Source organism: Capsicum annuum, chromosome 9 (genome assembly GCF_002878395.1).
Source record: "Capsicum annuum cultivar UCD-10X-F1 chromosome 9, UCD10Xv1.1, whole genome shotgun sequence".
Taxonomy (NCBI): domain Eukaryota; kingdom Viridiplantae; phylum Streptophyta; class Magnoliopsida; order Solanales; family Solanaceae; genus Capsicum; species Capsicum annuum.
Window position 1 is genome coordinate 206,518,356 of NC_061119.1, and position 14,347 is coordinate 206,532,702.

Genomic DNA, 14,347 nt, shown 5'->3' on the forward strand with positions numbered 1-14,347 from the left:
GGGTGATGACTTAGTAAGTTGAAATTTACTAAGTGTAGGTACTTTAAAGGTGAATTTTTTATTTTGAATGTAGTTAAGTTTTGTCACTTGGGTGATGACTTAGTCACTTGAAATTTACTAAGTATAGGTACTTTAAAGGTGAATTTTTTGTTTTGAATGTAGTTAAGTTTGGTGACTTGGTAGGTCACTTAGTCACTTGAAATTGATAAAGTGTAGGTACTTTAAAGGTGAATTTTTGTTTTGAATGTGGTTTAATTTGGTGACTTGAGTGATGACTTAGTGAGTTGAAATTTACTAAGTGTAGGTACTTTAAAGGTGAATTTTTTGTTTTGAATGTAGTTAAGTTTGGTGACTTGGGTGATGACATAGTGAGTTGAAATTTACTAAGTGTAGATACTTTAAAGGTGAATTTACTAGTTTGGTGACTTGGGTGATGACTTAGTGAGTTGAAATTTACTAAGTGTAGGTACTTTAAAGGTGATTTTTTTTGTTTTGAATGTAATTAAGTTTGGTGACTTGGGTGATGACTTAGTTAGGTACTGAATTGTGTTGTTCTTGGCCCGCGTAATCCAAAAAGTGGAATAGATGTCTATTTGCAACCTTTGATAGATGAACTTTAAATTTTATGGCATGAGAGGGGTTGAAACTAAGGACATCTCACTTAAACAGAATTTCAATCTGCATGCATATCTAATGTGTACTGTTAATGATTTTCCTACTTATAGAATATTGTCTAGGTGGATGACAGCTGGAAAGCTGGCTTGTCCATACTGCAAGGAAAAAAAATCTTTCACTTTGAGACATGACTGGAAAAAATCATGGTTTGATTGTCATCGTTGTTTCTTGCCACCTGATCATGAATTTAGGAGACTCAAGAATGCATTCAGAAGGAGTAGAAGGTAATATGATGGTCCGCCTCCAAGGCTATCTGGTCATGACATCTGGGAGATAGTTCAAGATTTTTCTAAAGTCAGCAAGGAACCATTGTATAGGCTGGATGGATATGACGTTTCACATAACTGGACTAAGCAAAGTATATTTTGGGAGTTAGAATATTGGACAAATAAATTACTTAGAAATAATGTTGATGTCATGCATACTGGGAAGAACTATTTTGAAAACTTGTTCAACACAGTTATGGATGTCATCGACAAAACAAAGGATAATCCTAAGGCCAGACTTGACTTACCAGAATATTGTAACGCAGAGAATTACATTTAAAAGAGGGGCCTAATGGTAATGTTCTTAAGCCCAAGGCTGGTTTTACATTTAAGTTGGACCAAAAGCGTCAAATATGTGAGTGGGTCCAAAGTTTTGCCCGATGGATATGCCTCAAATTTGGGAAAGATGATTGATATGGCGCAAGGAATCTTGCATGGAATGAAAAGCCATGATTTCCATGTTTTCACGGAACAGTTACTTCCAATTGCTTTTATTGATTTACCTAAAAACATATGAAAATCAATAGCAGAGATTAGTTTGTTCTTCAAAGACTTATGTGCCACCACATTAAAAGAAGAAAATCTGGCGCGAATGAAAAGTAATATTGTTGTTATCACCAATAAGTTGGAGAAGATTTTTCCGCCAGCGTTCTTTGATGTGATGGAACATCTTTCCATTCACCTTGTGCACGAAGCTCAGCTAGGCGATCTATTTCAAACTAGGTGGATGTATCCATTCGAACGGTAAGCAATTGCAACATATTTAAATTCATAAATATATATTTTTTTAATATAGTAAACATCTAATCTTAAGATTGTGCAGGGCAATTGGAAAATTGAAAAAAGGTCTCAAAATCAAACATAGGGTGGAAGGCTCTATAGTTGAGGCATATCTTGCAAGAGAAACGTCTCAATTTTGTTCATACTACTTTCGTGATGAAGTCGCTTGTTCAAGAAACCGACCGAATCATCATCAGGACGATGAGAATGAGCCTCATTTACAATCAATATTAATTTTCAATCAATCTGGTTGTAAGGCTAAAAAGATCATATTTCGCTGGCACATTACCACGTGGCGCAAATCAACAACTTTGTATGTCTTGCTGAATTATCCGAAAGTTGAGCCCTTTCTGAAGTAAGGAGATTAAAATTTTAACATATCTTATTTATTTACTTATTTCCTTAAGGAAACTAGTTGTGTTTCACATGTTGGATATTTAGTTCATTTAAGACTCAATTCCATGAAAATTAAGTGTATGCATCCTTTGCAACATGGTTTACATATGAGGTTCGTATGTGTATTAATATTTCTATAAATTTTAAGCATTTACACATTCCTCAACTAACATATATATATATATATATGTATAATATTTTTAGGTACACCAGTCACCAAATGCAGCTGCATATGATCAGTTCTTGAGAGATATTTCTTTGGATCCATTTGAAGCTCATGCAATATCCCATTATACAGTAAATGGGTTTAAATTTTCCACTGAAGAACACTCCAGAACAAGGAAAACAAACAATAGTGGTGTTTGGATTAAAGCTGATGATGATGTTGATTACTTTGACATCATACATGAGATCTTAGAATTGGAGTATGCTGGTTTCCCAATAAAAAGAATTGTCCTCTTTTAATGTAAGTGGTTTGATCCAAGCATAAGAGGCACAAGAGTATATAAGGAGCATAACATCATTGAAGTGAAGCACAATAGGAAGTATCCTGTTTACGATCCATTTGTTCTTGCACAAAATGCTATACAAGTGCATTATGTTCCTTATCCGTTACGCAGTGATAAGTCTGATTGGTGGGCTGTAATAAAAACAAAGCCTATAGGACGGGTGGAAGTTGAGAATGTGCTGGAGACTGCATAAATGAAATGTAGATTGATCACTAGCTAGTGGACATTGACTTAGTGGATAGTTTGAATCACCTGAAAAATATATTTGAAGAAGTTAATATTGTGGAAGAAGAGGCTGAGTGGGTAGGAGATGAGGAAACTTTTGAAGAGGGTGAGTGGTTTAGTGGAGGGTCTTCAGAAGAGGAGGATTAGTTTGTGTAGGTTGTATTTATTATGTATTGATGTCTTTATGCTTTGTACTATATACCTTTATGATTCTTGTTTAAGATTGATATGTAATATACTGTTTAAGATTGTTGTTTTCACTTTTCCATAATTTATATTGTAATAAAAATATTCTTTTCTATCTTGTGTTGTTGGAGCGATTTGAAATGTGAATTTGTAACTTGAAATTAGTTACTTGGAATATTTTCTGATATATTCATTTTGTAGGAACTAACTACTTGTTAACTTTACATAATTTAGATATCAGGTAGAGATGACAAAGGTAAGGGAGAAGTTGATCCTTCAAAATAAAAAAGAAAAAACAACCTCCGCCTTATAGATGACCGACAAGTATTCATATATCTGAGGGTCGGTTTGCTGATGTGTCAGCAGGACCCTCATATTCTAGGTCGTCACAACATTCAGTCTTGCTTCTACGCATGTGGGGCCATTTCATCGGTCTACACCGACTCATTCTGCTCCTATCACCGTGCCACCACCATCACAGTACTATCGAACGATCGCTGGCACATCCGGACATCTACCATCGTCAGTACTTTCCTTTAGCAGTCACCCAGGTTCGCACAGTGATTTTTCTAGATCTATTGGATTGTCGGATCTTTATTTCGGAGGCACTTCATCCGATGCTTCAGATTCGCCCATGCCAGTGTATCCACCAGCACTTGCTCTGCAGCCCGGAGACAGAAATGATTATGGGAGGCGTTATCTTATTCCATATGGAACAAGGTAATATTTTTAAATATAATAACATTATTCTTTTTTCATTACTATAATATAATGCTCTATGAAATTACTGTTTGATCTTGTGTTGTAGGTTTAAGCCAGATGATGGAGTTGAAAAAATTATGAGTAAATACATTTGTTGGCACTTCAACGACTACTGGACCAGTTGGCAAAAGGTTCCAAAAAATGATAGAGAAAGAATGTTTAAAGAATTTCATGTAAGGATTTAACTTATCGACTACTTAACACATTATTAGAACAAAAGATTGAATATTATATTTTTGTTTTTGTTGCAGAAATATTACTGGTGGAATGATGCAAATGAATGTGAGATACTGAGAAATTTTTACAGAAGAGCTAGATCCAAATTTAACGGTTTGTTAGATTATGCTAGAACCAACTTGGTACGACCTGACTGGATAAGTGAATCCATATGACAATAGTATATTCTCTATTGAAATAGCGAAGAATACCAATTGTTGAGGGACAAAGGAAAGAAAGCCCGGACATCATCCAAGGGTGGCTCTCTACATAATGCGAGTGCAGTTAGTATGATTGCTATGGAGAAAAAATGGTATGTAACTTTTACAGTTTTAATTGTTTGTTTCTATTTAAATTTTTAATTATTTGAAGATTAATAATTTTTCATATGCAGAGAAAAAAGGGTAGGAAGATATCCTTCGATGAGGTATTCGAGGAGACGCATGTGAGGAAGAAAAAGAACCCGACTAATGAAGATGTCTGGGTTGAGCCTCGTGCAAAAGCTGCCCATGTAAGAATCAAATTTTGAATTTATGAATCTTTTTCTCAAAGTTGATATTATTCAAGTATAAGTACTTTAATATGTTTTGACTATTAATTTTAATTTTACTTTGAATATAGGACAAATATATGCAGCTTCTTAGTGAGTTTCGTAGTAGTCAGCCTTCTGAAAGTCAGGGTGACCCAATACCCCAACATGTAGAGGAGGAGTTATGGGAACAAACTGTGGGTCCTGCAGTTAGAGGCCATTACTACGGATATCACATAAATTATTTTGGTGAGAATGTTAGGTCTTTGTTCGGTCATCCTACATCTGATACCTCAGTTGATAGAGAAATCATTGAATCACTAAAAGATATGGTTTCTAAACTCACTGAAGAGCTTACTGAACAGAGAGAGAGGGTGCAGAAGGAGGAGGAGGAAACAACATCACAAATCAGGATGCTGCAGGAGCAATTCAGCTCTTTTATTCCATCTGCAGGGATAATTCCTTCATGTCCTGGTGATGTAGTTCGGGTTGCAAAAGGTCTAGGTCCACTGGATGATATCAGCACAGATGAGGATGCGGAAGACGAAGACGATGACGATGAAGATGAGTGGTAGTTTTTTTGACTTTTGTATGTGTTGTAGTTTGGATTTGGACATTTAGTTGTAGTTTTTATACTTTTGTATGTTTTGTTGTAGTTTTTACACTTTTACTCTTTTGTTGGACATTTTGTATCTGTTGCAGTGGAATTTTATTTGTTGTGTGGGAATACACTTGGTTTGTTGTTGTATTGTATGTTGTTTCAATTGTTGCTTTTAAAAAAATTTATAGAAAAACCGACCACATGTGGTCAATTTTTTTGAAAATTTTACAAAAAATCGACCACATGTGGTCAATTTTTTTGAAAATTTTACAAAAACTCGACCATAAGTGGCCGGTTTAAATAAAATTAATTAATTAATTTTTAAAAATCTGACCACAAGTGGTTGATTTTAATAGAATTAATTAATTAATTTAAAATAAAATCGACCATTTGTGGTCGGTTTATTTTGAGTTTTTTTCAAAATCATTTTTTTCTATTTTAATAAAATAATAATGAATTATATATATATATATATATATATATATATATATATATATATATATATAGAGAGAGAGAGAGAGAGAGAGAGAGAGAGAGAGAGAGATCAACCACACGTGGTCGGTTTTTAAAAAGCTAGCACACTTTTATCGGTCACACATTTTGATCGATTTTGTGGTTGGAAATTCAAGAAAACTGACCACATGTGGTCGATTTTCTTAATTTTTTAGTAGTGACATACATGTAACGAAAATTTTTACTGTGGGCCTCATGCACCACCTCATATTTGCATAAGACTCTTATTATTTTGACACATAAGCTTTGTGGGCCCCACCACTTAAAGTAATTTATATTTTTATATTCTTTTATTTTCTAAGTTTATTAATTAATTTTTTTTTTGGACAAATTACTTTTTTCCTTTTCCTTTTCCTTTTTCTTTTATGGTTTAACTTTTATTTACTATTTTTTTATTTTTCTTTCTTTGTCTTTTTCTTCAATTTTTTTCTCGTGTTACTGTACTAAATAAATTGAAGTTTTTATTATTTTTCTTTATTTTTATTTTTTCCTAATTTTTATTTCTTGGTATTTATAAACAAATTATTTTTTTTCACTCGACTATGGTGATAATTTATATTTTTTAATTAGATTCTCTTAATTTTTGTTAGTATAAAGAATTTTGGATATTGAAAATTTGAAATTAAATTTTATAAGTAATAAATTTATCTTTCGTAAGTCTATATAGTATTATTTATTACGATTTAATATTATTAAAGTCATCTGTAATATTTAGAAATTAAAAAATCATCACATATTTTTATTGTTAAGCGTATCTCTTGTATAATAATTAAAATTTAAAGTTGATAGGATCAAAAAATGGAGTGGGTCCGACAAAAATCTAAATATTGATTTTAATTTTCTTAATACTCTTTTCCTAAAATTTTAGAGTTGTCCCATCATTAAATAAACATAAAACATTAAATTAAAATATCTTTTAGAGTTCGTTTGAATAGGATTAAAATTTGATCAAATCAACTTTTAATCCCTTTTTAACTTTTTTAGATGTGTGGTAGAATTAAAAATTACTTAAAAAATGTTAAGATTTGATTTAAAAAAAGCAAAAAGTGAAACGCCGGGTACCCCCAACTTTTTACTTTTTAGATTAAAATTTTCTTTAGTTTGACCTAGACATTTACCTTCTTATTCCTTATATTTTTCTCCAAATTTCAACAATACACTAAATTTGCAGCCCTTAAATATATTATTTTTCTTTATTTTTTTTTCCTCTTCTCTCCGTCTCTTTCTTCTAGTTTTCTCTTCATCTTTTTTTTTTTGAATTATTAGAATTAAAAATTATATATAATTTAACTTATTTATGGTATTAGCAGTTTTAAAAATATTTAAGTCATTTTGATAATAAAAAAATGTTTAACAACCCTTGTTTATCAAGCACATCCACAATTTCTTTTCAGTTTCAACACTTCTATCCAAACATTTATCTGCTTAATTTCTAAACACTTATTTTCAGCTTTTAAACACATAAATTAAAAAGTTAGTTTTTAATCCTATCCAAACGGACTCTTAATCGATCTTAAATTAAAAATATATAAAATATATTAAAGTATTCTTTAACTTTTGTGATTTTAAACATGTCATATAAACAATTAAAATAAAAAAAAAATAGAAAATGAAAAAGACATTCTTTCTGAAATGAACTTACAGAAAAGTGACATAAATAAATTAAAAAATACTATATAAATTTGATTTGGTTGCAAATATCTACAAGTAAAAATTAGGAAGATGAAAAGATCATTAATTTGATTAGTTTCATGAGCACAAAAAAAATTGAAAAGCAAAGATAAAGAAAGACAAAAAAAAATAATAAATAAAAATTAACTCTAAAACAAAAGAGCAAAAAGATGAGTTGTTTACAAAAAAAAAAAAAAAAAGAAGGTAAAGGAATATGGAGAGAGAAAGAAAGAATTGTTTTGATAGATGGGCCCACAAGCTTATGTGTCAAAATAATAGGGGTCTCATACAAATATGAGGTGGTGCATGAGGCCCATAGTGCCTCTCTACTTCGGTATGAACTGCGTACATTTTACCCTCCCCAAACTCCTACTTTGTGGAAATACATTGAGTTTGTTGTTGTTGTTGCACATAGTAAAATTTTCCTACATGTAACTAATTCCTTGTGGGTATTCATATGCATGCCAACACAACTTGAAAAGAACATCAATTAAGTAAAGCAATACCTTAAAGACACATACATATAAGTTGTGAAAATAGACCGACACTGCTTACCGAAATCTTGGTACGCTAGTGTGGTAAGCAGACTAGTTGCCCAAAAATCTTGATTCAAACAAAATAACTCTATATAAGGTGAAAAATACCTCTTTGAACTTTCACTGTAGAGTTAATTTTCTTAAATGCATGGTCACTCAGCTCATAATTAATTAAAGGAAACTAAAATCAAGAAAAAATAATAACTCTATATAGGTATAATACATAATTGTGCCCTTTCGCTTGGCTTCAACTTTTATATATGCCCTCCAACTTTGAGTCTGCATAAGTAGACACTTAAACTTATATAAAGTTGAATAAGTAGCCACACACATCGTATGTGACATAATACACAAAGGCAAGGACGGAGCTACCCTTTGGCGAGGGGTCCATCCGAACCCCCTTCGATGAAAAATTATACTATTTATACATTTTTAAAATTATTTTTTATGTATATATAGTAGACGTTGAACCTCATTCAGTTTGTTTGTATGTTATTTCTGAAACCCTTTATTGAAGATCCTAGCTCCGCCACTGCACGTAGGACACCACGTAGGGCACAAATTGGCCACATAGGATGCAAGTGTCTACTTGTTCAACTTTATATAAGTTTTAAGTGTTTACATGTACACATCCAAAGTTGGAGGCCATAGATACGAGTTAATGCTGAGTTAAAAGTGTTAGGATTTTTGCCTTGATTTTCTTACTATATTTGAGTTATATTTTTCTTAGAAGGAAAATAAAAGTATTATCATAATTACTTTTACTTTTCCTAGAAGAAAAATATAAAACTTTTCCATATTTGACAAACTTTTTTTTGGAGTAAAAGTTTTGGATATGTATAAATAGAAGACCCCCTTCTCATACCATAACACAGTAGCATCCACAATACAGTTATTAAAGAATCTTTGTTTAGGGGAGATTTCTCCCAATAAGTTTAATGTTTTTGATATTAGGTTTTATAATATGTAGGCCGATTGGCCAAAACATATCATAATTTAATTCTTTTTAGTATTGTTTTCTTTGTCGTCTGATTTACTGTCTCAAGATTTGCAAACTTTAAGCTTCCGCATGACGCCATCTCGATTTCGAAACCAACAACAAGGGCATATATGCCTTTCATTTATAACAAAATTTGAAGCTAATTACTAAAATGATATATCACTTGTGCATGGCATGGTTTTGGCCTGTCATGGTGGCAAGGAAAGTGCAACAATTTTGCCTTCAAGTTGGGCACCATAAGTTGCGTCCAAGTACCCACCAACTCCATGCCTCCATACCAATTTTTCAAAAGGTTACTGTCACTATAAAATGTGATACTGAACTTATATCCAAATCATCTTTCTCTCATCTTCTAATCAAAAGGTGTTTCATAAGTACTTTTCATTACCCATTGTGGTACTTGCTCCAATAAATTAAACCTGATGGCAGCCTCTTACACACAACAAAACTATGACAAATATAGTGAACTAAAAGCCTTTGATGACACAAAAGCAGGTGTCAAAGGTCTTATTGATGCTGGAATTACTAAAGTACCTCAAATATTCATCCATCCAGACGCCTTACAAAATAACCCCTCAAATCCCAAAAATACACATTCCAATTTCCCTTTAATTGACCTCCAAAACATCAGCAACAACAAGAAGGAAATTGTTAAACAAGTTCAAGAAGCATCAGAGACATGGGGTTTTTTCCAAGTGATCAATCATGGTATTCCAGAGGCAGTCCTAGATGAAATGTTGCACGGGGCACGACGTTTTCATGAGCAAGATGTTAACGTTAAAAAAACATATTATAGTCGAGATGTTGCAAGGAAGGTTACGTACAATTCCAATTTTGAGTTGTTTAGTGAAAAATCTCTTGCAGCAGATTGGAGAGACTCACTATACTCTGTCATGGCTCCTAATCCTGCTAAGCCTGAGGAATTGCCTGAGACATGCAGGTATATTTCTTGTATCGACATAGTTTGTCTGGATGATTTTTTTTATTGTTATAGAGCGATGGTCATAGAGGCTATATAATTCTTATACATATGAAAGTTGGTAAAACATTTTTTTTATATAGTTGTGCTGTTTGGATAAGCTTGGACGCGCCTCTATGACTAAAGAAAAAACTTATCTCCTAAAAATATGTTGAAGACTTTGACTCCACTCCGAAGAGATCCCAAGACGCATCAAGAATCTCGATTAATTTCACAGGATACCTGTTACCTTTCACCGGTAACAGGTAGCACGTAACTCTGTCCACCAATGCTAGGACAGATATGAAGAAATCACCTAGTATTTTTTTCTAAAATCCACTTCATTGACCACTATGTCGCACCTTTGGGTGCATAGTAAAATATTGTTATAGAGAATGACTGATATGGAGAGGCCTGACTATATATTGATTGGCGCAAAAACTAATTATACTAATAGGCAATCTAAAGGCAATTAATCTAAATGGGATTAATAACTTGAAAAATAAGGAATGGTGCATGCTACAGGACAACTAGTGAAATACACTGATGTTATAATTTTTTTTTTTTAATGAAATTCTAACTGTGTCACCTGAATTGGAACAAAAGTATTGGTGGATTTTTTACTAGATGCTCCTATTTGTTATTGGTAATCTTAGGTTAAGACATTATTAGATAAGAAAAATTACATATGTTTTTCTTTGTGCGTTTTCACTTTTCAATCATTACTTAGAGCTTTTCTTTAACAACCATTAATATATGGAACAAAAGTATTGGTGGATTTTTTACTAGATGCTCCTATTTGTTATTGGTAATCTTAGGTTAAGACATTATTAGATAAGAAAAATTACATATGTTTTTCTTTGTGCGTTTTCACTTTTCAATCATTACTTAGAGCTTTTCTTTAACAACCATTAATATATATACTAGTAAAATTAAGGTATAACATATAAATAAACAAACACTTAAACTTAGACTCAATCAGCAAGTAAGTACTTTAATTTTGAGAGTGTAAATTTAGATACCTCAACCTGATTCCAATTGACAACTAAACACTAAAACTCGTCCCTGTTGTATCTTGTGGACGTTTGACCCTGATGTTACACATAAATTTTAGAGGTATCTAGATGATTACTTTGTAAGTTGGAGTGTTCAACTGATGCAGTGGAGATGAGTTGAGGTTGTACAGATGTGCACTATCAAAGTTGGAGTGCTCACTTGCTAATTGTGGCCAAAATTTAAGTGTTTATTTATGTATTATGCTTCTACTATTTCTCCATTTAAGGAAAAGAAGCATTGACTAAATAGAATCCCTTGATGCATATCAAGCATATCATGGTGAATTCTTTAGAAAAAATTGTGTGTTCCATATTGGAATAAGATAAGTGAGATCTCGAGCCAGTGTTTAAGTAATCTTCTTGAGTCCGAAGAAATTAACTGATTCATCAAAATAATGAGTCATAATTGATATTGACACACTCTCGATTCTAGTTTGAAGCGAAAGGTTACGCCTAGAGGTTCCATATTACAGGTCAATCCTACTCTAGTAGCACTAAGAGGCAACATCGGGGAAGAAGCGCTACACCTAGGAATCAACAACACGAAAACTCTGTTCTAAGTCAGCTCTTTCCTTAGTGGGCTTGGGACTTCAAAAAAATGGTTGCTGACAACAAATATAGTCTTAAATTTTGGGTTCATCGTTCTAATTCGTATAAAATTAGAAAGATGGAGTAACTAGAAGGAGAATGACAATGAATTAAATCAAGCTTTCACATTGTATATTAATTATCAAGTAAATGTCTTTCTTAACCACGAAGGATTACTAAGGATGGAGAGGATTCCTTCATCTTTATTCAAAGGTCTCGAATTGATTTAAGCTACTCTGAGAATGAAAAATAAAATCTTGCTAAAAAACGTTTTATCTATTTATAATTAGAGCTTCAAAGTAGATGCCGGACACTAATTGGATTTTAAAATAAAAACCCTTCTCCTAACAATTCTAAGTTACTATCAATTTCTTAATTCTAATCCAGTTTAAATTCTCAACACTTATGGTTTACGCTATGTGACTTTTCATAACAACTCTGACATGTCAACTATATAATAGAGTAATAACATGTTGCTGGTTGCAACCAATTAGTTCCATCTAACTATTTATGTACAAAAATAACATGTTGAGTATAATTTCATAAGTGGATGTTTACATAAAATTTTAAATTGATAGAAAATAAATTATAATCACGAATAAAATATAAAGAAACATAACTTCATTTATTGAATAATTGTAAGTACAATTTTATTCCTCACTTGATTCTTCTTCCTTAAATTTCTCCTTGATTCGTCTCTCTAAATTTTTTCCATGATTTGGGGACCGTCAATTGGATACTTTTCGAACGAAAGAGGATATCTTTATGAATATCCATCATATCCAAAACTTTACAGGATATTAAAGATGCCTCTTCAGGTAATATATTACCTTTAAATAAGCACGATTTAGGATTTAGGTTGGAGTAACCTTCGAGCTAGGGTCTAGGTTAAAATAGCCTCCACGAAATTCTAGCAGTATTTGGCTCATCTTATAGAGTTCCGCAATTTTTTTGTGTACATTGGGATTGGGAAGAGTGGTGTGTTCGCAGACGTTACCCCTCTATTTTTCGGGTAGAGGGTTGTTTCCGATAAACTATTCGTCAAAATAACTTAAATCCATTGTAATTTATGAATTTTTCCGTTGATACAGGGAAATTATAATTGAGTACTCAGATCATGTGATGAAATTGGGATACACATTGCTTGAATTATTATCAGAGGGACTTGGTCTCAAACCTAACCATCTCAAAGATATGGGATGTGCTGAGGGGCTAGGCATTTTGTGCAATTACTGCCCTAAATGCCCACAACCAGAACTTGCCATGGGCACAACTAGACATGCTGATTATGACTTTTTCACAGTGCTTTTGCAAGATGATATTGGTGGACTTCAAGTTTTTCACAAGAATCAATGGGTTGATGTTCCTCCTATTCATGGAGCTTTAATAATCAATATTGGTGACATTCTTCAGGTGAAATATTTCTTTTTCTTTATTCAACTGAGCCTTGAAGCAATAGTAAAATTATGTTTATGTAACTTCTAAGTCAGATGTTTGGGCTATAAGCTTAAAAAATGTTACATGATGCATGACTGATCCTCAACTTTTTTTTTTTTGAATGGTTGACATGACTATAGTTGTGTAGTAAATTTATACATGTAATACCCCCACTTTATGTTTTTTGGGATTGAATATACTCCCTCCGTTTCATTTTAGTTGACCCTCTTTCTAAAAATATTTGTTTCAATTTAGTTGTCCCTTTGATGAAATCAAGAGGATTTAAATATGTTCTTCCTATAATACCCATATCATTAAATGACTAAATAAATTGTATAACTCAAATTATATTTTCAAAGCATAATTAATAAGGCTAATTTGGTAAAATAGACTCCTAATAAATATTTTTCTTAATGGGTGTGACAAGTCCATAGGGGCCAACTAAAACGAAATGGAGGAAGTAGCATTGTTTGTTGTTTTCGAATGTTGTGGAACCTATAGAGTCAATTGAGTTATTCGTCCATTGAAATTTTGGTGCAATCAACTAAAAGTTGGATAATCATCAATTACATATATATATATATATATATCCTTTTAATGAGTTTTAACAGGTCAATACAACTTATAAAGTTTCATTCTAACTTTTGTTTTTTCAGCTTATATCGAATGACAAATATAAAAGCATAGACCACAGAGTGTTGGCAAAGAAAATTGGTCCAAGAATATCAGTAGCAAGTTTCTTCAGCACAGGGCCATTTGCATCTTCCAGAATTTATGGACCAATTGAGGAGTTATTGTCAAAAGACAATCCTCCGAAGTACAGAACAACAACAGCAAAGGACTTCTTTGAATATTCTATCAAGAAAGGACTTGATGGCAATTCTAATTTGTCTCACTACAAAATTTGAACTTCTTTTTTTTCTCTCCGATATTCGATATCCGCATTGAAACCTAAATATATTTTGAATCACACGTTGCAGGGCCCATTCTGGAGTTGAAATAATGTTTTTAAATTTGTTTGAACCTAACAACCTTTCTATCTATAAAGATAGGAATAAGATTTATCCTCCTCATACCTCACTTGTGAGTAGGAGTGGACATGATATGATTTGTACGGTATTGAAAACTTTGGTTTAGTAATTTCAATTATCGGTTTCCAAAAATATTGTACCATTATCCTACCAAATTAATTCGATATGACTTGATATTTTTAAGTTTGATTTTAGTATTTTGTGGTATAATAGAAAATTAGGACTTCAAATTTTCGAAAAAAATCTTATTTATACCATAACACCTAACACGTGTAGAAAGTACAATCAATATGTCACGACTCGAGTCGAGACCCTGGCTGTGACGAGCATCCCAAACCAAGGAGGCTCGAGCGCCCTTCTAAATCTGGTAATCATGCACAATATTCATATAATATAAGAAAATTTGCGGAAAT

General features: G+C 32.3%; 1 protein-coding gene across 1 annotated transcript; it reads left to right on the forward strand.

Moving 5' to 3' along the window:
* The first annotated feature begins 9,132 nt into the window (after window positions 1-9,132).
* LOC107841889 (1-aminocyclopropane-1-carboxylate oxidase homolog) lies at window positions 9,133-14,011 on the forward strand. Its single transcript, XM_016685742.2, has 3 exons — window positions 9,133-9,805; window positions 12,558-12,879; window positions 13,560-14,011. Exons 1-3 carry the CDS (start codon window positions 9,288-9,290, stop codon window positions 13,809-13,811), a joined length of 1,092 nt encoding a protein of 363 aa, XP_016541228.2. The 5' UTR covers window positions 9,133-9,287; the 3' UTR covers window positions 13,812-14,011.
* The last annotated feature ends 336 nt before the right edge of the window (window positions 14,012-14,347 follow it).

Coding starts and splice junctions, on each gene's coding strand:
- LOC107841889 (XM_016685742.2), top strand. CDS start 9,288: ATGGCAGCCTCTTACACACAACAAAACTATGACAAATATAGTGAACTA. Junction 9,806..12,557: donor GAATTGCCTGAGACATGCAG/GTATATTTCTTG, acceptor CCGTTGATACAG/GGAAATTATAATTGAGTACT. Junction 12,880..13,559: donor ATATTGGTGACATTCTTCAG/GTGAAATATTTC, acceptor TTGTTTTTTCAG/CTTATATCGAATGACAAATA.